At 35.7% G+C, this 27,239-nt stretch overlaps 1 protein-coding gene across 2 annotated transcripts in view; it reads right to left on the bottom strand.

Annotated features, from left to right (window-relative positions):
* Positions 1–5,810: 5,810 nt before the first annotated feature.
* DPY19L1 (dpy-19 like C-mannosyltransferase 1) overlaps positions 5,811–27,239 on the bottom strand; it is a 45,108-nt gene continuing 23,679 nt past the window's right edge. For both annotated transcript variants that reach the window (XM_068203923.1, XM_068203919.1), the window contains exons 12-23: positions 25,888–25,974; positions 24,386–24,445; positions 21,887–21,967; positions 21,025–21,126; positions 20,251–20,322; positions 18,741–18,790; positions 18,093–18,117; positions 16,357–16,476; positions 10,912–11,086; positions 10,051–10,150; positions 8,468–8,593; positions 5,811–7,400 (exon numbers count right to left, since the gene is read on the bottom strand). In XM_068203923.1, the coding sequence (XP_068060024.1) occupies positions 7,244–7,400; positions 8,468–8,593; positions 10,051–10,150; positions 10,912–11,086; positions 16,357–16,476; positions 18,093–18,117; positions 18,741–18,790; positions 20,251–20,322; positions 21,025–21,126; positions 21,887–21,967; positions 24,386–24,445; positions 25,888–25,974 (1,155 nt within the window). In that variant the 3' untranslated portion in view covers positions 5,811–7,243. The remainder of the gene's footprint in view (positions 7,401–8,467; positions 8,594–10,050; positions 10,151–10,911; positions 11,087–16,356; positions 16,477–18,092; positions 18,118–18,740; positions 18,791–20,250; positions 20,323–21,024; positions 21,127–21,886; positions 21,968–24,385; positions 24,446–25,887; positions 25,975–27,239) is intronic.

Below are 27,239 nucleotides of genomic sequence, written 5' to 3'. Positions count from 1 at the left end.
GCTCCTTTGCTTTTTACCTTGAAATTGTCTCTCTGCTCACATACCCTCTGCTATCAGCTCAGATGGCAACAGAGAAGGCTGCCCACAGTCACACAGTCACTTCACATGAGAAAGTACGAAGGGCTATCAGGAGACCAGAAGCTGATTAAATGTGTCTGTACTGTTCACCCTCAATTGTATTTCAAAATTGTGCACTTCCTTCATCCTTGGTTCTTAACAAATGTAACCTGACCCACCAGAACAGATCAGTGTGATCTGAAACACAGTCAGAGAATATCTTCTGACATTTTGGTCACTTTATCAGAGGAAATTGCACTGATTTATAAAATGAACAGTACAATTTTCATGTGTATTTACTGTAATTTCCTGTCACAAATTTGCAGAAGAAAGTCCCATAAGGAACTGTAAGCATCTATAGAGTGGTAGCAACATCAAAAGGTTCATCACTGTTGTAACTTGTGGAATTTAAACAGTGGAGCGCAGAAACAGGTAACTCTCCATTGTAGTTGCCTGCTCTGCACAGACAGCATTTAAATCCCTTTAGTCACTGAGTGGAGTATTACTTTTAACACAAATGCATTAGGTGAAGCACAGTGGTAATAAGGGTAAAAATGTGATATAAAGATGGGGGAAGAAGGGGAAAGCACAGTGAGACAACAGGGAACAGAGGTCCTGTGTCTTACTTCACTGATAGCAAAGGTGACAGCAGCCATGTGCTGCCTAAGAGAGTCTAGATGATTTGAAACAATTCAGAAAACCCACCTGAATAAAGACAAACCAAGCAGTTAAGCTGGTAAACAATAGTGCTATGGAGTGACATCACCAACCACAGGCCATTCAAATTTTGTGGTTTTAAACACACTGGACATATCCTCTTGTTTCAAAAACTCTGACAGCAGGAGTGGGCATTGTACAGTTCACATGTTCTTTAAGCACAACTCTTCACAAAAGCTTTCCAACTGAAATACTTAGCACAGCAGAACAACATCCTCCTGTTGCTTCTTCAGTGACTTGTCTTAATGTGTTTTAACATCAGTCTTGGAAAGAGAACAAAAAAAGGAGCCTTGGAGTGGAAGACTCCGCAACTCTTCATGTGGCAGCAAAAACCAATGTACAAACTCTAGTCCTACATCCAAAGCAAAAGGGCAGCTTGAAGCAGTGGTCATTGAGGATCAGGCAATCTTTTTAAAATAAAAACTTATTTCTTTCTTGAAAAGCTTTCAAGATTTACTGCTATTACTACTATTACTACTCTTTATAACAACTATTACACACATAGCCCAGAGTAAGCTACTTGTAGGATATCAGCTTCTCTCCCTTCCTCCTGGGGTGAAAGTTTCAGTTTAAGTAGCCAGTTCTGAGTGACTGACTTGACCAATACCTTATTTCTGGAAGTTGGGCCAGGACTGCACACCCTAGAATGAAGGCACATAAAATAATTCACGACTTTGGAAAAGCCATTCCTTCACCTCTTTTGTACTGAGCTTTGTTCATTATGTTCCCACTGATTAAGAATCCCAACAATCCCTCATTTTGTCCAGAGTGCCTCCTCTGTATGTCAGACCAAGTTATATTCCTTTCAAAGGACTGCACCATGACACAGCATGTAACATTTTTTCAAAGTGCTCTTAAGATGAAATCAAAGTCCTTGAGAAACTTAGTTTCCACTATGACCTAAAAAAAGTTATCATGCATATTTCCAGCAGCCTGAAGAAATTCCTCAGTAAAACCTATGTTTGGATGTGCTGCTTAGGGTACTAGCAATGTAGTCCTCCCTAAGAACAAATCCAGCTCCTAACAACTCACCGGTTCAAGACCACATGTTTGGATCATTGGCATTTTGACGAGATTTACTAAAACCAGTCACTTTTGGAAAACACTAACATCTTCTCATTTTCAGCTATAAAATTTTTCTCAAGTCTATTCTGTTCAGTTTTATCCCATTTCCCAGCACCGAAGAGAAACAGAATAAAACAAAATGGAACACAGGGAAAAGGAAAAAAAAAAAAAAAACCCAGAAAGAGACATTCCAAATGAAGTCTGACTTTATTGAAACCATGTTTCCTTTCGACAGTCAGGCTGCCCCTTAACATTGCAAATATTTATGCTTTTCAATTTATTTCAATTGGAACTTTATTGTTTCACTACTTCCTTATGTACAAGGGCAACTTTACAAAACAAGCCATCAGTGCTGACAGGTTTCCTTTTAAATTCAAGTATTAATTCAGTTGCACATCGAGGTTTCAAAGAAAGACAATAAAACAATACATGTCACAAGCTCCTAATTCAAAAGCTTTTTTACAATATATTTTTATTTCAAGCAAATCTTCATGGATGAAACAAACCTGTAGTTCTTCAAGTAAATAGGCAAGATGTCATTAGCTTAAAATTAGTTACAGATTCTGTAAGCACCACTTCCTAAGTAAAGTTTCATTGGTTTTAAGCATTGAAGGTAGTAAATTCTAAATTTAAAGTTCTCAATAAAGAAGTTGTGGAATACAATTTCTTTTGATCATCTTGTTACCATCTATTCTTTCTCAAAATAATTGTTTCTTTTATTTTTCAAGGTCAGGCTGGATGAGGCTTTGAGCAACCTGGACTAGTGGGAGGTATCCCTGCTCATGGCAGGGGGTTGGAACTAGATGATCTTTAAGGACCATTCCAACACAAACCATTTTATGATCAAATCATATAGTAACACAAAAATAGCCGAAGTGTATAAAATCAAAGATTCTGAAATACAGCAGCCAGTACATGATTAACTGCAACTAAATCCAGCAAGGATCTAGAACAAGGAAAATTAAGGTTAAGGAAAACATCTACACCTACTGCTTTTATACAATTTGTGTTTTGAGTCGAATGGCCTTTGAAATATTCCAGGAATGTAAAAGTTTCTACTCAATGCATTTACAAAGCTTGATTCTAACTTTAGCTTTTTCAAAAAATTTTTAGTAAGCAGTGGAAGATAAACTTCTCCAACTATAGATACATTACATTTTAACATTCCAAATAAAAGCAAGACAACAGATCATACACCATCATAAAGCTAATTTAGGAAAAAAAAATAGGCACCATCCTACTCTGGGCTATTTTCAGGCTTTGCTACCTTGCTTAAGCCAAGAAAAAAGCAGGATTTTCAGAAACAGGTAAACTATAAAAGCCAATATTTCAGAAGAGGTTAGGATTTATTTTGCAGAGCTCAGACAGAGATACCAACACCAAAACACTAACTGCCTGCAAATAATGTTTGCTGACAGCATCTCAAGACACTCCAGGGACTTGTAGTCAGAGAAGCTGAGCAACGGGTTGCTCAGTAACATGCAGATGATACTGTTCAGGTGCTCAAACACAGGGATTATTGGTAATGGAAGTAAGAATTTGGCGCACTGGCTTTGAAAATAAGCTTGGTCAAGCCTAAAGAATGAACCAGTGATTTGTCTCCTTTCAAGTAAACATTTAAAGGAGAGAGGTTTTCCTGTTGCAGGCTCAGTATCACCTTTAAATGCAATCTAGTCAGTGTTTTCATATTCTTCAGGCTAAAAACTGGACCTCATCCTTCCTACCAAACAGGCAAAACAAATGCTGCTTGCATTCAAGACTCACTTTAAACATTAATAACCTTGACAGGGTGGAAGACTGGCCACAGGGATCCTCCCTGAGTCCTCAGCCAGATATGAAATCAGTATTATTCATTCACTCTGTGTTTTCTATCTGTATCTCTTGATCTATTGGCAATAAGTGTTCTATATATGCTGTAACAGGAAGTAATAAAGTTGTTGAACTATTACATGATGAACCCACTCAAACAACCCATGCTTTCAGACATTATATGAATTACATCAATAACAGAAAATTATAGCATGGGATCAGGAACAAGCCAGTTTGCTGAGAAGGAGATTCTGCCTACCCTCGCTATTACTCTGTTGCAACCTAAAAGGTCAGCTTAAAGCTCCACTACAAACAGTTCATCACAACACTTGACTTTGATTTTGTACTGAAATAAAAGTGCTTATACTGTACAGCTACAGCTGAGAACTTATTGTAGCACTGACAGGTTTCACTACTCAAGCAAATTCTGCACAGCTGACCAGCTCTCATATTTAGAACTTCTGCATGCCATGCAGAAAAACAATGCTGATTTCTGACAACCCTATATTTATACCCTTCCTTACATATCTGCTTTTGGTAAAGGAGTTTTCTTCACTCGGAGCAAGTCCTGTGTTTTGGAACTCCATGTCTTAATCATAAAAATTCAAGAGATTGATTCAAGTTCACTGTTTCAACTGAACTACAAAGGAAGTCAAAAGAGCATTTTTTTAAATGGTATATTAATAGAATGAAGTGCAGGGCAGTATTGAATAGGACTTAGCACCTTCATTTCACAAAGGTGCTTCACTTGGATTCCATACTGAATATTAAGCGTGCACAATTATCAGACCAAATTGTAACTGTGCCCATTGTACTGAAGAAACGTAACGCAAAGCAAGCAGTATTTCAGATTCCAACAGATATTTCAGGCAGATTGTCATAGTTTAACCTAAGCAAGCAGCCAAGCCCCACACAGGCACTTGCTCACTCCTCCACCAGCAGGCTCAAGGGGAGAATGAGGAGAGCAAAAGCCAGAAAACTCATGGGCTGAGATAGAGACAGTTTAAGAGAGAAAACAAAAACTGCACACACGAGCAAGAAAAAAAAGGAATTAATTTAGTGCTTCTCATTGACAGGCAAGTGCTCATCCATCTCTGGGAGAGCAGGACCCCACCACCCACAGCAGTGACTTGGGAATACAAACATCATCACTCCAAACATCCCTCCCTTCTTCCTCCCTCTCCCCACTTTGTTATACACTGAGCATGATGTCCCTTTGTTCAGTTAGGGTCATCTGTCCTGGCTGTGTCTCGTCCCCCTCTCCCACGCACCTCCAACTTCCCATCAAGTGGCAGTACACCTTGGCTCTGCCAAAACACAGGCCCACAGCCAAACCCGGCACAATTAGCCAATATTAATAAAATGTAATGGAAACTGTCTTCAAGTATGGAAGTATTCCCACTTTGTACCTAAATTACTTTAAGGCCTGCATATATTTAAAGCCAAACTTACTTGTGTTACACACTTATCGATTCGGATCTTGCAAAGAGAAAAGCAACTTCAATGAGAGCTAAGAAGATTCCAACTTGTGTTTTCTGGCTGAAGTTGCAGCGAAAAGCATAATGTTAATATGGTGTTCCTATGTGTTAAATGTTGTGTTGTTTAAATAAAAATTCTTTCCTTTGAAACTGAGAGCAAATTACTGAGATGACAGGAAATTCATAACATAAGACACCTGATTCAAGAATTCACAGATTTCTTAATCACAATCATATGTTGCATTTTTTACTCCATATTTTTTCATTACTAAATTTTATGACATTAATATCAAACAGATGAAAATAATTATTTGGGTTTCAGAGCAGTTTAAAGAGAGGAACAGCATAATATCCCTGGAGATGAAAATTTGCAGCATCTGGCCATGTGCTGAGTAACAGTCACCTCCTCAACAAATGACGGACATTGTTACTAAAGCACATCTTTGAACCTTAACTTTCAAATGTTTCTTCATTCCAACAGTCTTTTCACATATTTCTGCACTGATATTTTGAATAAAAAGGAAGCCAGAAAGAGGTGTGTGATTTTGGTTTAATCATCTGCAGCCCTTCTGTGCATTTTTAGTTGAAAGTTCGGCTTCAATTGTATTTGCTGTGGTAACTGTTTTAAACTTCAGTTTAACAGACATAAGAGAAGTGTAACACCTACCAGAAACATGAGCACAATTTCCATCTTTCTCTTTTTTATTTAACCACATAAGTACATGTCAACAGTTGGCATAAACTTCATAAAAATACAGTACCTTTTTGTGCCGAAACACTAGTCACAATGTTTATATAAAGACTTTTTCCTGCTTCCTTGAATTCAATTAACATTTTACAAAGAGACTTCCCAAAAGCCCTTTTTTTATGAGTTTCCTTATAGAAATTTTTCCAAAATCTACTCTGTAAAAGTTAAAAAGCTAATGCATTTTCAGCCATTCTCCCTCACCCTCTCAATAAAACAGATTATAAAAAAATAAGACATTTTAGAATACTGATCAGTTGTTATACTACTACTTTATCACAGGGTTCCCATTTAATTGACACTGTTACAGGCGTGATGGATGGCGTCCCTATAACATCCAGGATCACCAGATGTTATTAGGGCTAAAAAGACCAGTCATACCAACAGACTGGTGTGAACAAAAAAAAACTAGTTGAAACAAATCGAAACCATGAAAGACACACGGCGAAACATCAGACCTTAGCACTCTTATGATGCTGTAGAATCACAATTACTGTGATAGCTCCCAATGGCAATAAACATACAAAAATTCTACCAAGTCAGTTAAATGACTAAAGGGTGTCCTCGGACTGGGTATCTCGGAAAGTGAGCTCTCTATTATCTAATTATAATACTGGTGTGACATCAAGATGACAGAAAAACAGCAGAACCAGTCTAACAATGCTGGAGCAATTATACCCACACAACTGACTACACCCATAGCACAGCTGGGATAAATTTCATTTTTCTTTAATGCTGATGAAAAAGTCCAGGCAGGATCTAATATATAGGGAAAGGAAAAAGGGCATTAAATTTTGAAAGTAATTTCTTATCAAGTTAGGCGCTGAAGGTCTAGTTAAGGCAGTGAAGGATTTATTTTAGTATCTTTCTAAGGCTATGACAGATTTTTCCTGAATAAAGCATTTTCCCTTAAAAATTTCATGTATATTACGCCAGCTTATTCTGGATGCATAAGAATGCTAAAAACCCTTGGACACTGAGAAGCTAAACTATTGCTTACTGCAAATATTACCCTTATTAGTCTTCTTTTTTAATATCAATAGGATTCCAATAACATGCACAAAAAAAATGTAGTTTCAAGTCCACCTACGAACTTTTCCATAGCTACTTTTAGATCTTTTTGGATCAGTGTTAAATAAAATGTGCAAACATTTAATCATTTGCATAGCAAATCTCAAGGGACTGACCCTGAAATAGAAATCCAAACTGTTAGGTTTAAGATATTTCTATAATCAGAATTCACTTAAAATGGTAAAAAATAAAATATACATTTTTCCATTTTAAGTCTAGTAAAAAAGGTATTTCTGATTTAGAATTCTTACAGTTACTAGTTTAAAGATTTGAAAGACTGATGCTTCATTGCATTGAAATGTTATTCCTTTGGAATCTTCAGGACTCTGTAATTACTATTTTCAAATACTGTGATGAAATATGGCCTGGAATCCTTGCTCATAAGGGTACATAAAGGAATTTTTCCTCTATTAGCAGGATCTTCAACATCCCAAATTTCAGGCATACTGCAGCCAGGCCTAAAAAATAGGAATACGAAAAGAGAAATGAAGAAATGCCATAAAAAAATCCATGAAGTTTGCTTCATAGTGCCCCATGAATACTTGATTGTGCCATCTGTATTTTTTTAAGTTTGTCTTTATATTAGAAAAATGATCAGATTACAAAATCAATAAATATAGTAGTAATTTAAAAATAGTATTGAGAATGTGTAAAATGCATCTGGCTTTTGTGGTTATGCAATTAATGAAGAATGTATTTGGAGGAGGAAGCACATAAAACAACGCAAACTATGCAACACATTACACATTACCAGGGACCCTTAAATCTTCCTATAAAATGGAGGGTGATATACATATTGCTAACATTTCTAAAGAAAATTCAGGAAATAAAACACCTTAGAAAAGTAGTAATTCCTTGCTTTTTATAAAAGACCACAGCCAACATCAATTCCTTGTACAACTGCCTTTCAAAGTTACAATAACTGAGAATATTCTAATTTTATCAAAGATAATAGAAAAGAAATTGAACAGATACATTTGATTTCATTCTAAATGAAAAGAAAATAAAATCAAAAACCTGAACTAATTGTGCTCTGGAGGCCAGAAAGAGAAACCAAGGTGGGGTGAGGGGGGAAGTAAATGCATAGCTCTGTCTGAAGAACATCTTAGATGTCACAAAAGTTTTAGTGACTATTAGTGGTCATAACATTTTTGTGATCCAATTGTCTTTTACTCTGCACCTTTTATTAATACTAGGCTTTCAATATACACACACATCTGTTCTTGCCATCAGAGAATAACTGCTTATTTCCTTTGTAATGACTTTAATGACTTCTTTCCTTCAGTTTTACAGTAAATTTAAAAACACATACAACACAGCTTTCCAGGTTCACACAAAGAACACAAGGCTGCTAATGAGGGTAAACTCAGTTATATCAGTTACTATCTACAGATGCTGGACAAAAATTTATTTTGGACACTTTTAATAAATAAATCATAAATCAACATTCCAAAACTTTATATGAATCTTAGACTACATATTTGAGGGGTACATTATTCTTGTGAGAAAGAGGGAGGTTACTTACTTTTTTCTGCTTACACACAATGACTCTTCAAGGATGTAGTAATTCACTCCTAGTTTCATCAAATCTCTTTTTACTTGACTTGCAGGTTTTCGACTGTACATGGAATACACTACTTTAGTTCTGGCCCTTCAAAAAGAAAAATCTAAGGGTTAGCTGCAATAGAGCATGAAAATGTAAGCTTTAACCTTAGGCTGGAGAGAAAGGCTTTTCTATTTCACAAGATAACTATGCTGAAGCAAAGTTTACATTAATAGTGCCATTTGCTTAAGTATGATTACGTCTTCAGAAATATAGTGATTCCAAGAACAAAGCAGATAGCCCATCGGTTTTTCTGTAGCAGGACATAATGTGTAACAAGATCTATGGTTACTGTGAACTGGAAGTGTAAAGATGCAAATGTATTCACCATCAAAGCAATGTATTCACCATATAATACTCAAGGCTAGAAACGACCTTGCTTGGACTGGGGTGATCAGGAGGAATCAATCCTCTGCCAAGTCTCCCCACAAAAGATCCCTGTCTCTATGTGTCACTATGGTCACACTGCCCTTGCTGGGACATTTTGAAATGCAGAGCACAAATCCTGAAGTCCACCTATAGTCATCAAGCAAAATCAGCCCTTGGACACCATGAGCCTGTTTTGGAACTAGAAGACCTTTAAGGTCCCTCCAGTCCATATCACATCCAGTAATATCCCCCTCTGAATGTGCAAAGCATGATGCTGTTAAAGCCCATCTATTTTCTGACACTTAATACAGGTATTGCCTATACCTTATTTTTCCCAAACATGTCCTGTCCCGTGATTTTGTAACTAGGACAGAACATTTCAGTTGAAAGGGACCTACACTGATCATCCAAGTCCCACTGTCTGACCAATTCAGGGCTGACCAAAAGTTAAAGCCAGTTAATGCCAGGCAGAGAATTAAGGACATAAGGCATGTAAAATAAATCTCTGCCCTTTCTCTTTTATCCCTCTCTATCTTGCCGCTTTTTTGTTGTGTTGGATTTCTTTTAAGCAGTTTCACCAAATTAACAAAAAAATGATGCTACACTATTAAATTTAGTAAAAGAAATTCATGACCTTTTCAGATAAATCAATTTCAATTTAGGCAAATATCCTGATTTTGAAAACAACAAGAGTACAAATCTTAGTAACTCCACTACAAAATTTCAGCTTCAATAATTAACCAGTTATCACAAAAAATGACAGCCCATCATAGAAAGCTACTAGAAATAAATATACTGGCTATCTTGGAAAAAAATATATATATATCTGTCTACAATGTCAGGAGAAACTAGAATGAAGAAAGGATATAAATGCACTGATGAAATCCAATTCCTTAACTTAATTCTGATTTTCTTGTATGTAAGTTTGAAGCCATATCTGTCCCTAGAGAGTATCCTTTCTGATGAACACAAATCCTCAATAAATAACGCATTTTCAATCTGACTGAAATAACAAATCCAGTTCTACGAGATTTTAACAAATTTTACAACATAACACAATGATATTCCTACGGTGTATTACAGACATTACAAGAATCAATAGCAGACACAAATAAAACCTCAACCTCAAAATTTACCTTAATCCTGCATCTTCATAGTGAGGATGATTTACAATAGGACGAAGTGTAGACAATTTAACACTTGCCATTGTAGGCATTGCTCCTGCAAAAACAGCATCTGAAATACACAATCAAAGGCATTTTTGAAATGAGGAATCAAACAATTAGAGAAGCAATCTGACCAGTAATCCTGTAGAAAAAACATGACAAGGGTAGGGTACTCCTTTTTAAAAGGCTGTATGTAACACCAACAGGAAATGCACAAAATCAGTGCTTTCGTTCGGGTTTTTTGTAACCTTGAGCTCAATATAAGCAATTAGATAACTAAGCATCTAAGAATGGAGATTTAATTAATACATCTTATTTTTCTCAAATGGGTAGAAAAATATACTCATTATAACAACTCTTCCATCAGTGTTAAACGGGCAGTAAAATCTCAGTCCACTACGGCTTTAACATGTATTCCCTCTAGAAAGGCAACTACCTTGTTTCCAACCAGTGTTTTGACAGAATTTAGGAAAAGGAGGGGTGCAACCACAACACATATAGACATTTTTAATTCTCTTCTAGTAAAATGCTGATCATGTACTCACATACAGAACCCACATACTTATTTAAGTAAAAACCTATTTTAACTGGACTTGGCAAAGACACTCTTGTTGAAAATACTCCACCAGTGGTTAGAACCTCCAGATCAGTAGCCAGGAGTCTAACAAAGACAGCTTTTGGTGCTTTTTTTTCACTGGACATAGCTTTTATGTGGACAAGTGGACTGGCCAGAGCCACAGATAGCAGCAACACCTCTGCAGTCATTTGTGACAGGTTCCATGGCTCAACCGCACAATAAATGGAGACATCCTACATCATTAAATAGTTTACCTTGTCTGGTATTGACTTGTATCCACTCTAGAAGTTCTTCCTGTGGCAAATTGCTAAATTCTCCCATGATGTTCCACTGAGTTCGAAGGTTTGCAGATCCCTCTATTGTCATCAATGCTAAAATAGCAAAGACCAATGTTTTGGGCTGGACTTTATAGAAGAGCCATCCAAACAACTGAAATGCAAGAATCAATTAATTCGTAGACAACAATTCTGTAATGCTGTATGCAGAACAATTCATTTTTATTTCCATATTAGGAACTTAATATATATTGCACTATGAAACATCTCTGTTATTTCTTCTCCACTGAAATTCAGATTAAAATTCATAGTATTATAATATAGTTCAGAACACAGTATTATATACAGTACATATTGTATTTCAGAATATAATTCCTAAGAACTACTCATGTTTAACAAATATTGCACATTTCATTTGCAATTCTAAATAAATATGAGAACTTTAAAATTCATGTTAATGTAAACTTTTAAAGTTGTATGTCAAATCTCAAACGTCAAAATCTGCAAGTAAAGATGACTCAATAAAGCTACCTGGACTTTTACAATATTTTATCTCCTGTTTCCATCTAGAGTTTTTATCTGTAGTATACAGATTAGAGATTGTACTGCAAACTTTTCAAACTTACTAGAAAGACAGACTTTGAGGATAGTAAGCTTAATGCTGCTTTATAAATCACTCTTTCCTTTCTTGAACTGGGGCTTGCATTGTTTCCTGAAGACTATTTGCTGGAGGCTCTAAGCAAATATTCATAAATACATGAAAATGAGTAATTAAAAAAGTAGTACTAAGTTTGCTGTGTTGAACCTTAGTTTTAGCAGTAACACTTTACCACATCCATATTTGAACTAAACCTTAAATTTGAAAGTATAAACTACATTTTTTCCCAAATATAAGTCTCCACACATCAAAAATATCAAACCCATGCTAAATATATACATTTCATTCATAGTACTGTTACCTGTTTTTTTTTTTTTTTAATTAAAGCATGAAACAATAAAAGAAAGTCTCTCAGTGGAAGCTCCCATAAGGCTGATTACACCAATTAGGTAGTGTGTGTTATCGTTCTTATAAACTAACCACAAACTACCTCAGATTATTAAAATTCTCCAGTCACCTCTCCAAATATACAGTATACTCTACTCTCATCCCTAAAGACTCACTAAACACTCTGAGAAGAACAGCAATATTATCCAGGGAAAGTTAATATCCCAAACAGGCCTGACCACTGTGTGGATCTGGAAGGATGAAGTGAAATGAATTCATTTGTAGGCTGCTCTACATGAGCAAACCTCCTTTTCACCAACAGCTGCAAAAATGTCACTTCATTGACATGTTAGAGCTTTGACATTTCCACAGTGTTTAAAATCAAAGAAAATTACATTACTGTCATGCTTTTATAAAGCTTCATTGATGTTCAAAGTCTCTGAATTTAGCACTATTTTGTTTACACAAGGAGACCAGAATGATTGAATAACTATGCAATATAAAAGAAGTGTTTCTTTCATCAAATGCTGTTCCTTATGTGGTTATTTCCTTATCAATTCAAGGTTTTGGGCTGTTTTTACTTTTTTGATTATTTTACCCAAATGAATATTATAAGTCTTTCTCCAGCTATTTTATTTTGTTTTAAAAATTTCCACTCAGGATAGTATCATTTTCCCTAACAGAAAGAAGAAATGTGTGGATGCAGCAAATGGTCAAAAGTCTGAACAGTAACAACAGCAGATTTGGGGCAAATTTGAAGCACAAACAATAAATTAAATGACAAAACTGAACTGATCCCTGATTTAATCACTCCTCTTTGTTCAGCCTAAGAGAAGTAAAGGCTCTAATCACAGGTTTCTCATACTTTAAATGCAGCTGTACAGAAGAAGGGAGTTTCTCCCTTTGCAAAGATGCAGCTACTTTATATTTTTATTTCATTAAAAATCCTTTATTGAAAATGTGTTATGAAGTGAATTACTTTCCAGTGAAAATCAACATTAGGTCACTTCTTTTCAGCAGAAAGCATTCCAGACAATGAAAATATTCTTTATTTGAAAAAGAACATTATCATTTTTATTGCCCATTAGCTGCCACAAGCTGCTGGTAATGGTAAAATGGTAAGTGCAGTAATTCATGCAATGTGCTGAAAGAACACAACATACAATTTTTTTTTTCTATGTACAAATAGTAACTCTTGGCCTCAAAAGAAATTACATATACTAATATACCACTGCAGATAAGCTTTCATGGACTGCTAGATAAAAGGACAGTGTTGGCCTCAATTACAATAACTGCCTGTCTTAAATTTGGCTTAAATTTTTCTTGCATCTGTAAAACCAAATTGTCACTTATTAACTTATGTCCACTCAAACATCTAAAACTTTATCCAATGATAAAGTGTACTGAGTGTTAATCCATCATTTTGTCACAAGTCCCATCTTCCTCCATACAAGAAATTCTGGATCAGTATTGCACATACAATCAGATTTTTCAGCATCAAGTTTTTTTACTTCTTCTCAGCTGCCAGTAGGATAGAATAAGCTCATTAAAAACCACTTGATATTCTCCTGGACCTACAAAAACAAGCAAACCAACCAAAACAAGAACAGCTTAAGTCTTAGAAGTGATCTGCTCAATGGTGGCTCAACAGCTTTATGGGCCAGTGTCTGTCTACCATGCTGAAGCCAGTCCTGTGTTGCTTGGAGGATTATCAGCCTCTCTCTACTAAAGCAAGCACACATCTGTCAGACCAGAAAAAAAATCCAGCTTGTCTTCTACGAGTATCAATCAACATCGACCCGGGGAACAGCTGAACAGGCAAAAGAACCTTTACTAATAATAGGACAAGGAAATCTATTTTATTTTTCCTTATGCTGTTCACTTAAAGTTCAGATTCACTTCTTTGAACACTTCTTCTCAGGCCTAAGCCAGGGCCAGGATATTCCCCGGCTGTATCATGTAGCACTGCTGGTCATTTATCCCTTTCTGCACAAAATTAATGTCTGACCTGCAGCAATCTAAAGCCCTTCCCTAGCACTCATGACCTGTCTCTTCCAAGCCAACTATGTCTGCATGATGCTGCAGCGAACGAAAGAAAACTGACTGGACCAGAGTCACCTGATCCAATAAGGGCAGCTCCCAAAACAGGTTATCATCTGCAATTGCAGCTCCCTGAGAAGCTTACCCTCACTCTACAATAGGAAACAGCAGAACAATCAAAGGGCCAAAATGCAGTTGGAAGCAGCAGATTAAAAAATATTGACAAAATAATGTCCTCCCTTCCAATATTTACACACTTATGACACGTGGCATCCTCTAAGATCCAACATGCAACAATTATGAAAAGCACCAGCATTCACTAACTGGCCCAAAGACCTCAGCTGCAGTACTAAACACCCACAACAATCCAGGAAAAATTACTGAAATGCTATCAGACAGGTACTTAAAAAAAAAGTCACCACGCAGCTAAAAAAAGTCAGCACAGACTTTACTGTGGCACAAAATATATAAATACTTTTAGTTCTAAACTTCACTACAAAACTCTACAAAAATACCACCACTACAACCAACAGGGCAGAAAAGCCCATCAAGAAATATAGAGTTTAAAAAAGAACTAAGAACAAATCAACTTTGGACAGCTTTAATTTAAATCATAATTGTTATCTAGAAATTGCATGTTAAAAGAACAATTTTTTCATTTTGTTTTTCTGGCTTTTGAAAAGCAGCTTCATTACAAATTGCTCAGAAACACCTTATGAAAGTTAACTTAGAAAAATAACCAGTGCAACTGCTATTGCTTGAACAACCAGACCACCTAAGTGGATGCCAGCATTTCAAGAACAACTAAGAGCTGCAAAACTGAACACCTGTGAATCTTCCAGAATAGCAACCATGTAGAGGAAATTCCTAAGTCCAAATACTCAATTACAAGGTGGTGAAAGAAAGACGTTTCGATAATTTCTTAGCATTTTATATTTTAACTGTAGAGATTAATTGGATGCTGGCAAACACTTGACACTTTCACCTATGCCAAGTACATCAGGCATCAAGAAAGGGATGAGCACATTTAAGCTGACCGATACTGTGTAATCTGTCCAGTGTTATAAAGAACTACTCTGCTCTAAAGATCATTTAGGGAGCAGTTCAGTTTTCTAGAAAACAATTATTTCTTCAGCTGGCCTAACATGAGATAGCTTTCTCTTCTCCGCATAAATCTGTCTCATTCGCTCATCTTCTAGTCGTCTGACACAGGTATCAGCTGCTCCACAGAGAGGACCTGCCTTCACCATAGCACCCTAATTCTTCTTTAGACTTTTTACAAAACCACAGTGCAGTGCAGGGAACCTCGGAAGGCCGGCTTGAGCATGGTCACCCAGAGCCAAGTGTCCCTGGTCCACGTCCAGACAGCTTCCGAATACCTCCAATGATGGACACTCCACCAAGTTCCTGGACAATCTGTGCCAATGCTTTTCACCCTCCCAGTGAAGAAGTTTCTCCATGTTCAGAGGGAGCTGCCTGCGTTGCAGCGTGTGCCCATCACCTCTGATGCTGTCACTGGGCACCACGTCAAAGACCCTGCCTTTCCCCCAGTTTTGTACCATCAGCAAACTTGCTGAGGGTACACTCTGCCCCACCATTCAGTCCATTAACAAAGACATTGAACAGTCTTGGACCCAACACTGGCCCATCAGGTTACTGGCCTTCAATCAGACTTGGCACCACTGATCTCTGGGCCCAGCTGTTCAGACACTTTTCAATCTACCTTCTTGCCTGCTTCCCAGACAAAGGACTACTTACCCTACTTTTGCTGCATGTTCTAAAGCTATTGAAATAGAGATTTAATCACGTTCACTTCTCAGAAACACAGATAATGAAACATGGAAAGCCTGTTCTAAGACCTTTATATCTGGAGGAAATCTAGTAACATTTGATGTTACAGATATTCAAAGTAGCATGATTAAGTCTGATTTAGGCATATGAGTTTTGATTTTTACAACTGAAATGTTTTCAACATGCAAGACTTCAAACGAGACTTCTGGAAAGAATTAATAGACAAGAAATATGCAAGGCAATAAGCTCTGAAGAGCTGTGAAAACACAGTGTAAACAAACACTGGATAAAATTAATAGTCAATAAAAACTTGTAGTGACATAGAGGTGTGCAAACACAGTAAAATCTAAGATATGTCTCCCTGTGCTCAAGCTTGATACACAGCATGTTAACTTGTATAATAATGCAGTTGGACAAGTTGCATAAAGCAAGACTTTTGCTTTATTTGACAAGAGGGAAGAATGGAACCATTTTTGACAGGCAATATAATCTGGTTTATTTTTATCTGGTACCCTCAGATTCAGCAATTACACAGAGATAAATCTGCTTTAGGACAAATATCTGTGTAATACTTTAAATACTAAGATAGCTACAGGACAAAATCTTACCTGTTTTGAACACACCAAGGAAGCCATAATACATAGATGTGGTGTTAAAAACAGCTTTAGTCTCATGATTAAAATCGCTAGGACACTGTATGCCAACAGCTGCAATGCATGGAATACCAGCTGAAAAGAAAAAAAAAAACCCACAAGACACAGAAGTAAATTTGCATCCTTTTCATTTCTGCCTTAAACACACAACTTCATTTTCAGTATAGCTTAAATGATGAGCTTGTCTGAAAGAGTCCAAGTCAAAGTAAAGATATTAATATTTCAGATGGCGATAATGACTTACTGTTATCTTGTATCTAAAGTGCATATAGTATGCTAATACATGGAATAACATGAAGGAGAAGGATTAACAATAAAAGAAAATGGAGCTAGAGAAACAGCTAGCTATTTAAAAAATCCTTCAACATTAACAGGCTTAACTTAGACAACAACAGAATATGTAAAATTTCTTGTATAACCTCTTTATAGAAGTTAAGAGACCCTGCTTTTTAGTGCCCAAAATACACAAGTATGGATTAAGAGAAGCAAATAAGATCATCCTTGATAATGACACAATCAGAGGCACCTTGCCTTAGTATTCTAAAAAGCATCAGCTATGGCACTCATTACTCCTATCATTAATCTATGTTACTTGCCAAAGTGCTGTGCTAAATCGAAGGCATTTTTGCAATCAGTGCTTTTATCTGATTGACTATCATAGAATAATTTAGGTTTGAAATAACCTCTAAGGTCAAGTCCAGTCATTAATCTAACACTGCCAAGTCCACTGCTAAACCATGACCTCAGTGCCACATTTACATGTACTTAAATGCCTTTAGGGATGGTGACTAAACTCCTCCCCTGGGCAGCCTATCCCACTGCTCGACAATACTTTTGGGTATTTTTCCTAACATCTAATCTAAACCTCCTCTAAGGCAACTTGAGGTTAAACCATGACAGACATCTACCAACTCTCTGGGCCACGTGATCCCAGTGTTTCACCACCCTCATTGTTATTAAGATTTCTTCCCTATAGCTTGCCTAAATCTACCCAATTCCAGTTCTAAGTCATTATCCCTTGTCCTATTGGACCAGACCCTGCTAAAAGTTGTCCTTATCTTTCTTTTAAGTCCCCTTTATGCAATGAAAGGCCCCATTAAAGTCTCCCTGCAGCCTTCTCTTCTCCAGGCTGAACAACCCCAACTCTCTCAGCCTGTCTTCATAGGAGAGGTGTTCCATCCCTCTGTTTTTGTGGACTTCCTCTGGACCTGCTCTAACAGGTCCATGCTCTTCCTGTGCCAAGGGCTCCAGAGGGGGACACACTACGTTGCCTTGCACAGTTTTACTAAAAAGAACCATGTGTACTACAACATTCATTATGGCTTATCTCAAAATAGAATTTCAACATTATACATCATGTGAAACCCCAGTAAAGGAACCAATCTCCTTCTCAGTCTCCATGTGGAAAACGGGAAGTCCAGCCTAATTTCAATGTCTTTAGGAACAGCTACAGTAAAAACCCAAGATGCCTCTCTAGCACAAACCCCCATTGGCCAGTATATTCCTTTATTCAACATTTCATAGTTATTTTGGTGACATACCAGGCCCAACTTCAGCTGAGGGAAATAACGATGCAAGTACTTAGCTTCAAATAAACCACGTGTATGAGCATCAGCCCATTGCAACCTCCATTTCAATTCTGAGTATTTGCATTAACATAGGAATAAAATTGTGCAGAAAAAGAATCTTACCTCACCATGGTTAAAACGTTCTTCTCTGAAAAAAATAACAACCCAAAACCCATCATTATTTATGTACTACAGAATAAATGGTTTTATTTTAAAATAATTTCTAACAGCATTAGACAATGCAACTGATCTAGTAAGCATGAATCAAGTGTCAGAATTTTCTACCCCTCTATACAAGTTTTGAAATAAATGGCCAATCATAACTATCTTCCTCAATCCCTGTATCTATTTGGAAATCTTGAGTATTGATTTTTAAAAATTATTTCCATGAGATGAAACTCAGGTATCTTTATAACCTGGAATAAAATAATGGGGTAAAAAGAATTTGCATTCACTATTTATAGTAAAAAAAGAAAAAAAAGGCACATAAATACTGCTTTAGGAACAGAGCAGAAAAGTAAATCATTAGATATAAAATCTAGGCATAAATGGGTTAAGATGTCTAAAACAGGTTTAGCAGATAACCTTAGTTTTAGTTATAATATAAAAATAGCGTTTGTAATGCATCCATTCAGTTACTGAATTGCACATAACTAACCTTTCAAAAAGGACTTACATAATGTAGAATTCTGAATTTTGTAGCATATAGCAAATCAAATGAACTTTCAGCACAAAATTCAGTTTTACATTGAAACAGAAGACAATACTTACTTTTCATAACGGCCTGTGTGAGATAAGGACCACAGAATATATTTAATTGCCTGAAGAAAACAAGAGACAACAAAAAGTATGAACATACTTTCAAAAGCATTTTGAAACATTTTCAAAATTTGCTAAATTAAACTACACCTGGTTAATCTCTTTTTGAGATAATGCTAAGATAAAAGACATGCAATGTTTTAGCTAAAACTTCTTTTAGAGGATGTTTAATTAGCCAGGCAGTTAGCAGTTATCCCATCTGTTCCTGTGCAAACTGTAAGTTGTTTTTACACAAACTATACATAATCAAATTTACAAAAACAGTTATAAACTCCAGTTTTAGTATTCATCAGCTAAATAACAGAAATTTCTTTTCAAATCAAGTTTTATCACTGACTCCAGACTGGACCTTTGCAAAAATCTTTGTAAAGAGAATACAGAATTTTAAATACCTGTTTCTGAAAACCTGTATTTTTTCTGATTGTATTACATGTCAAGGTTTCAGTAGCAGGAGCATTGCAGGGGTGGCTTCTGTGGGAAAAGAACAGGGGCTTCCCTCATGTCAGAGAGAGCCAGTTCCAGACAGCTTCAAAATCAGATCTACCACTGGCCAAAGCTGAACTCATCAGCAACACTAGTGGGGCCCTTATTGATAATATGCTTATAAAAAGATAACTCTGCAGCATGTTTCAGAGAGAGCAGTAAGAAAATTGGGAGTGAAATAACCCTCAAGTCACAGAGGTCAGTGAAGGAGCGGGAGGAGGTGCTCCATGAGAACCATGAGATTGCAGCTTTTGGAAAACACCATGGTGATGTGTTTTTTTTTTTTTTTTCCCTGGAGGCCCATGAAGGATTATGGTGGAACAGACAGAAATTCACCTGAGACCTGTGCAGGACCCCATGCCAGAGCAGGTGCACATGCCTTGAAGGATGCTGCAACCCACAGAGAGCCCACAAAGGAAACAGCTCCTGGCAGGAACTGCAGCTTGTGGACAAGAACCCACAAAGGAGCAGGTTTTCTGGCAGGAGCTGCAAGCTGTGGGGGACACAAGCTGGAGCAGTCTGTTTCGGAAGAACTGTACCCCATGGAAAGGACCTGTGCCAACCCCATTCTTAAAACAACTGCAGCTGATGGAAGGGACCTATTGAGCCTGGGGATGAGTAGAAGATGGTTTTAGTTTTTGGTTTGCTTCTTGCATTTTATTTTTAATTCACAAAAAATTTAATTTGGTCTCCCTCAATTCAAGTCTGTTTTGCTCATGACAGTGAATCAGAGAGTGAGGCCCCTGTACTTATCTTGACCCATGAGATTTTCCTACTCTTCCTTCCCCATCATACTGAGGGTAGAGAATGGCAGCATGGCTTGGCAGGCACCTGGCAGTCAGCAAAGGTTAACCCACCACATCAATTTCTTTCCATCTCAAATAAATAAATAAATAAATAAATAAATAAATAGCAATCCCTTCAAAAAAACTGAAATGTAAGTTCAAGGTAAAAGTGACTCAGTAAATCAATCACTTACCCTTTTGATGATTACCCCAAAAACCACCAGAACAACTGGTAATAGCAGAGTCTTTGTGTATCTTACTGGAGTCTAAAATGGAAATCAAGTTCATTAATTGCTTTCTTTCGTCTGTAATTATTTCAATCACCATTTTAAAGAAATTAATATAAGGAGATATTTCTAGAGTAAAATGTAAATGTAAACTCCACCCAGGAATCATACTAAAGACCTAATATTAGAGTCATCAGTAAATTATTTCCAGTTCTTTGGCAAGCCATCCAAAGATAAGACATAGATTCTATCTCATCTGAATTTGAGTACTATAGGTTGACTCATCTATAAACATTCTAAATGCATATCTAGGCACTGATAAATTAAAAGAAGTCTATTAATGCCACATTATGAAGCTTCAATGCTGTTCTATAGTCTAAAACTACTACATAAGGCCCTTGCAGCTCTCAGTACATTTTCCATACACTCAAAAACAAGTACTGAGAACCCCACAAAATCTTGTTTGCAGAACTGTAACCTTTCATTTATTCCTGAGGAAGCATTTCTTTCATTCAAGCAAGCATATTTCTTAGATCTAAAATCAAAACACTGCTTTGGTTGAAATTCACTTAAATGCAATAAACCCAATTAAATTTACGTTTAGTTCATTAATTTCTCTTTTCAAGTATGTATTTGAACTTATGATGGCTGTAGGAGATGCAGTTCTCAAATGTTTGAGTTACAAATAAAGCTAAAGCAAGAAGTTCCCTCTTCCAAAATCACATATTTTGACCAAATTACCTCTTTTTCCATGAAGTCAAACTCAGCAGCGCAGGTATACATTAACGTATCAAAATCTTTGTAGCCAATAAATTTAGATTTCAATATATTTCCTATATGAGCCTGGTAAAAAAAAGAAATACCGAACTGTAGTAAGCAAAAACTGTCCTGTTTTCCACAACAAAGTATTATAAATATGAGAAATTATATTGTATTGAGAAATATTTTTAATTAGAACAGAAATTTATATCAGTTACAGTGTTGTTACAAGAGCATCAAAAATCTACTTCCAGTGTATAAAATAACATCTTTGGGTCTAACACAGATTGTACAGTGTTAAATAAAAAGCAGGAAACAGCAAAAAAAAGTGATCGTATTCAACAAGAGTATAGTTTTGTGTAGTCATATTTTAAGACTCTACCTTCCTATCTTTTACCCCTTGATACACATCTGCAGACAGGTTTTTAACAACAGAATAAAGGGGCTGAAATATAGCAAAGGCTGTACCTGTTACAAGAAGCATTTCAAAAGTGTCCTGAAAATTAGTTTAGGAGAAGAGTGAATTGACAAACTGAGTAAATAAAGGTGCAGGTAGAAGATACCCAAGACAAACAAAGCCCTATAAATCCACATTTAAAAACAAACATGTAGAGCATTCACGTAGACAAAAGTAAAGATATTTGTGTTTTCGCAAATTTTGGTAATAACATCTCAAAGTGATAATACATAATGATAGAAAAAGCAAACATACAATCTCTCTTGCACTTCTGAAAACAAATTCTGGAAATTTAGGGAAGTATATCAGTAAGATGTCAAAATCAAATATTAGGAATGACAAAATTTTTAAAAGATACCAACCAGATACTCTGATAAAAGAACTTACATCATCAGCTATTCCAAACACAAGAGAAGTCAGGTATTTCAAGGTGACTGTTCCAAATAACCAGGCAAATCCTTCAATGACCTTGAAAAATATATTTATAATGAAATGGATGTCTTTATCTTCTACAAATTTTTTTCTTTTTTAAAAGGCTTCTTGAATTTAGCTACTACTTATAAACTCTCCTATGTTGTTACAGCTGAAAGAATTTTGCACCACTGATTTACACTACAGCTGTACCACTGCATACAACATTGCAGAAGAGGGGGTAGAAAAGTTATCTTTAAACAGGAGCAGCCTCTTTGTCTATTCCATCTGTTTTGTGCCTATCAGTGTGTAGGGATTGTTTTAGGGTAAGAGCAGCTCCATATTATCAGGTTGTGCTAGCCTGGTAATTCAAATCTTTGGAGGAATTTGCTGATTTATAGCACTGTCTTAAGATGATCTGAGGTTAGAAGTTGATAGAAATATAAACAAAGTATGTCCAGTTACTACTTTTAGTTATGTATAAAGTTTATTCCTGTAACAAGAAGGTTAAATTCTTAGCAGTGTAGTTTAATCTAGCTAATTCCTTATAAAAGTGGATCAACTAAATAGAACAACCTGTCTCAGTATCTTGTACTTGGGACTCGCAGCAGATGGTTTCAGAGAGAATGCAAAGAAAACCTGATCTTTGCCCGAATGTAACCAGGGTTTTTAAGTGACGATGGGCTGCATTCAATCATCTCATTTATTGGCTGCTAAGAAACCTAAATACCTAGGAGATATCCTAATCCTTTACTGAATGCCTCTGGCTGTTTTTCTTCCACAATAACTTTCTTATTCCTTATAAGCTTATTGCTGCTACCATATGGGGCACTAAAAAAACTATAATTACATTCTACTTTTCTACACTAGTTTTGTTATATTTACCTTTATTTTAGAAGATGTACAATTCTAATGTATTTTAAAATCTCAGCTATTTGGTAAATCTACATTAATAATTATTTTCATACTCAATGTCAATAGATTTTGGGGGAACGCATTATAGTTTTTAATTTTTTTTATGTAAGACATATTGACTGAGACTACATGCAATATTTACAATGTTACATATGAATTTACAAAATAAAATAAAAAAAAGAAATTCTGTTTTCTCTACAGGTCCTTCTCTGTGATTTCCATCAAGTATTCCCCTTTTTGGTGCCAGCGCAGTAATGAATTGGTGTGTTCAGAGAACTTTGCATAAGAATACTGAGATTTCTCTGCTGAATGATAGCACCTTATTTAGGTTCAATTATTTTACATATGTTTTTAGAGTCATGGTGGTCTTTGGAAAACCTAGCATGTAATCCCAACCCTTTGTTTCTGACCTTCTAACATTCATACCTTATCTCATGGAGTTTAACTTCTTTTATAGTTCCAGTTAGACAGCTTCTCCAAAAAGTTGCTGAAATTTATGTACGTGACATTCACCCACACACCCTTATCTACAGCCTTCAGAGGAGTCAAACACTTTTGCAAAGCATGACTTCCTTCGACAAAGGCTGCATTGGATGTCTCTCATTATGCTGCACATACATACAGCCTAACACCTTCCTCATTGTACATGTTTTTGTTCTTTTACAAAACCCAAATTTATTAGTCTGCCATTCCACAAGTGCCTTGGATCTCCATTGCAGAAACCTGACATGAAATTTGCCTACAGTCTGATCTTCCCTGGTACTACAGCTAGGCATGTATACATGCACTGCAGTTTGCTATAAATATTTTAATTCCTTCCTAGTCTAATTCCTTTATAATAACTGTATGAATTTCATCCAGTTTTGCTATCAGCTTACCCTTCATTTAGTAAGAATGATGGTCTTAAGTCAGGCATAGTCTTGGTAGGCTCCCATTCCCATGTTAACATTATGACTTAAGCAGCAAGTCAATTCTCACGTTTCCTACAGAGTTACATTTTATTCATCAGAGTTTTGGGAGTGTTCTCCCTGTTTGGACATGACTTCTACTACCCTCCAACCTCACCCACACACTCTACAGCATTTTACTTTGACTTGCTTCCCTATGCAATTTTAAGATGTTTGCTGTTGTCATAAAAATATCCTAAAAAATTATATAGATATACACATTTTAATGATTACCTAATGAAGTACCTTAATCTCCATTTCTGCAAGCACTGTTAGCCTTTTACTTGCCTCTTCTAAATTGGCATTTATTTTAAAAGGATTTCCATACAGTTCTTGGGTTTTGTAAACATGTAAAGTTGGCAATGTGAAATGAAACATGTTGCCATTTAAAAGCTATTTCAGCTTTCTGATATAAATGTGTGTTTATGCTCTCTTTATTTCTTTAGGAATTTAATACTAATTGCTGACAACTGACAATTTATTAAAGACAGTAGTTCAGCAATATTCTTTGATTTTCAATTATTAGAAACGAAACGAGCAGTTGTTTCTGTATTTGACAAAACCAAAATGTCATAGTTTTTCTCTGAAATACAAAATATTCAAAATTCCTTACCCATACATAGACTTCTCTTTTGCGCCTTTTCAAGACTTTTGGACTCCATTCAAGAATTCCCTAATAAAAAAAATTAATGCACATTTTCAGGTAATGTAATAATAACAATCTATTCCAGTACCGCAGTTTTTCCTTTTGGTAAGCCTATTGCATCATATATTCATTTATTAAAAAATCTTCCATAATAAATACAACCTGAGATACGAATATATATAGTATGATTTCACCCTGCACTGGCAAAATGTGCCAACATAAAAACACTTCTGCAATTCGAGTACAATTAATGGAAGACTACTTTTCTCCTGAACAAATAAGGAGATTCTGTATTATTCAGTTCTAAGCTTCTTTAAATCAAAACCAGTGGGAAACCGAGCTCTGTGTGCTTCTGTGAACGACAAGACACTGAAGCAAGAAATAAATTACTGGCAGCACAATACAAACAATTTTCAAGTACAGCAACAGAGCATGGAGGGCAGTAGGAGTCACTCCTTTCTGTTTCACAATATGTTCATTTTATGACACAAGGAAGACTCATTTTAGGCTAATTAGATGAACAATGTAATTAAAAGCTTCCAGAAATCCAGTCCATATGTGAGACTGAGGCCAATATAAGCATCCAAGTAACACACAAACAACAAATACTTTTATCAAAGCAGAAAACAGGCAAGGAACTCAACAGGTTGAGAGCTCAACTCAACCTGTATTTAATATATAATTACAAAAGCTGCTACAAGAAACTAGAATAGATTCATAACAAGCAAACTATACTACAGCAAATATGCAGCCAAGGCAGTTTTCTACTAGCATAAGTGAGAAATTGCCACACTCCTGCTGGTTGACAAAATATAAATAAACAGACAAAAAAGAATCAGAAATCAAGATGATTTGCAGTAAGCTAAATAGGATCTGTTCAGAACACTTTATCTCCTATTTCTTACATATATAAATCCTTTATGAGGAACAATACAAAACTGAAAGAGGTTGTGGGGTTTTTACCGATTTAAAGAAAAATTAAGATAATGAATGGTGAGATGATGAATCTTCAGTGAATAAATTCGCTAACACAGTGGTATGACGCAGCAGTTTCAAACAGTCTTAAACACTGCTATATATGGCTTAGTCATTTGTTCTGCACTAGAGGATTTACTATCAATAAAAAGCATTTAAATGAAGCTCCTCTTTGCTCATGCTTCTTGTGTTACAGTTACTTTGGACAAAATTACATACATGGTAAATTTTATATTTTTATAAAGGGAAGAGAACTATAAAAGTAGAAGAGCTGAGTCTTAACTGAGTTTCTCTTACAAATAGGTTTTGGTGTAAATCCATAACTTCTTGAATTAGCATTTACCCTTTCACAAGATATCTTTATAGTCTAATTCTGCTTCTCATGTTTCTCATCTGTCTGGTAGTGCAGCAGTTGCACATTTTATATCAATACATATATAACAGTAGAGCACTGCAGTCTCAGCACAGCATATGATTCCTCTTAAGCAACTTACCGAGATAACTACTAAAGATGCAGCATAATATGATGTCAGTAACATTGAATTACCGAACATCAGAATAAAACACACCAGAAGAGATACCTGAAAGAATAAAAATGATTCAATTTAGAATAGAAAAGCTAAGGATTACCTAATGTGTTAACAGCTTTAATTTTAAAAACACCTATTCTACAGCATAGTGCAATCCTGATATAATTGCAGATTTGTTCTGAAAATACGGATTGTAAGGACCTAATGGCAGCAGGTAGCCAAGTGCAGATAATTGTTTTAATTTATTTTATTAAATTTAATTTATTTTATTAAATTTAATTTATTTATTAAAATAATAAATCCTGGTCACAAGGATAAATTTATGTACTACAATAGAAATAACTTTAGAAATTAAACTAACATATTCATTTTTTTCTAAATTATTGTATGAGTTCGCTCCATCCTGTTTGTTACCTTTTAGAATTCTGGACAAACATAAAAATTATATAGAATGTTTCATGTCCTCTTTCTTCCTAACTGACAAATATTTATTTAAAATACCATCATCATCAAAGTCAAGGAAGCAGAACTGTGACTGTTCAATCATATGTACCTAATTCAAGGCTGAAATACAACTTTTATCCACCATCCTGACCTACTGTGCTCTCTTTTTTAACAGAAAGCAATCTGAATTACATTTTCCAACTTGGAGGGCAAAAATCAATAAGCAAGGTCTGTTTTCTTTTATACACAGGAATAAGGAAAAATAACACAGTAATTTTCAGACTTTTCTACTCCCCTCTTCACATAGTTATGACTTTCATTTTCCACAGAAGGAGGAGGGTAGGAGGGAGGCAAAAAATGAAAACACCATGAAACAGACTGGCAGTTTAGCCAGATTCAATAAGCTGTCTCTGTAACATAACATGACTGTTTATCTATCTGAAAATAGGCTATTTATGGCACTTCAGCACCTAAATTATGATATAGCTATTGACATAAGCCAGAAAGCTTAAGTATGTCATCCTGCTTCTGTCAAAAAGCTACCAAACAAATCTGCTTATTTTGTCCCTGCTTTACATGAGAAATGAATCACATAAAACTTACCACTGCCTTTAGTTTATCATTTACAGTATTTTAAAAAAATGTTTTAAAACATATGAAATAGGATTTAGTTACTTTTCTGGGGAAATATTCTCTTTTCACCCACTGAGTTAGCATAACACAGTTTTAGCAAAAAAAAAATTTAAACACCATCACATTTCTTAAAAAAACTTGTCTACATCTTCCTTTGTATTTAAAACTGTAATCTCACTTCAAAAAGCAAAACTTGATCACGTTCTCAACTTTAAAAATGAAAATCAGGTATTATGCAG

The sequence above is a fragment of the Anomalospiza imberbis genome, chromosome 1 (genome assembly GCF_031753505.1).
Source record: "Anomalospiza imberbis isolate Cuckoo-Finch-1a 21T00152 chromosome 1, ASM3175350v1, whole genome shotgun sequence".
Taxonomy (NCBI): Eukaryota; Metazoa; Chordata; class Aves; order Passeriformes; family Viduidae; genus Anomalospiza; species Anomalospiza imberbis.
The sequence above is the reverse complement of the archived record's forward strand: the minus strand, read 5'-3'. Positions and strand labels throughout refer to the sequence as shown.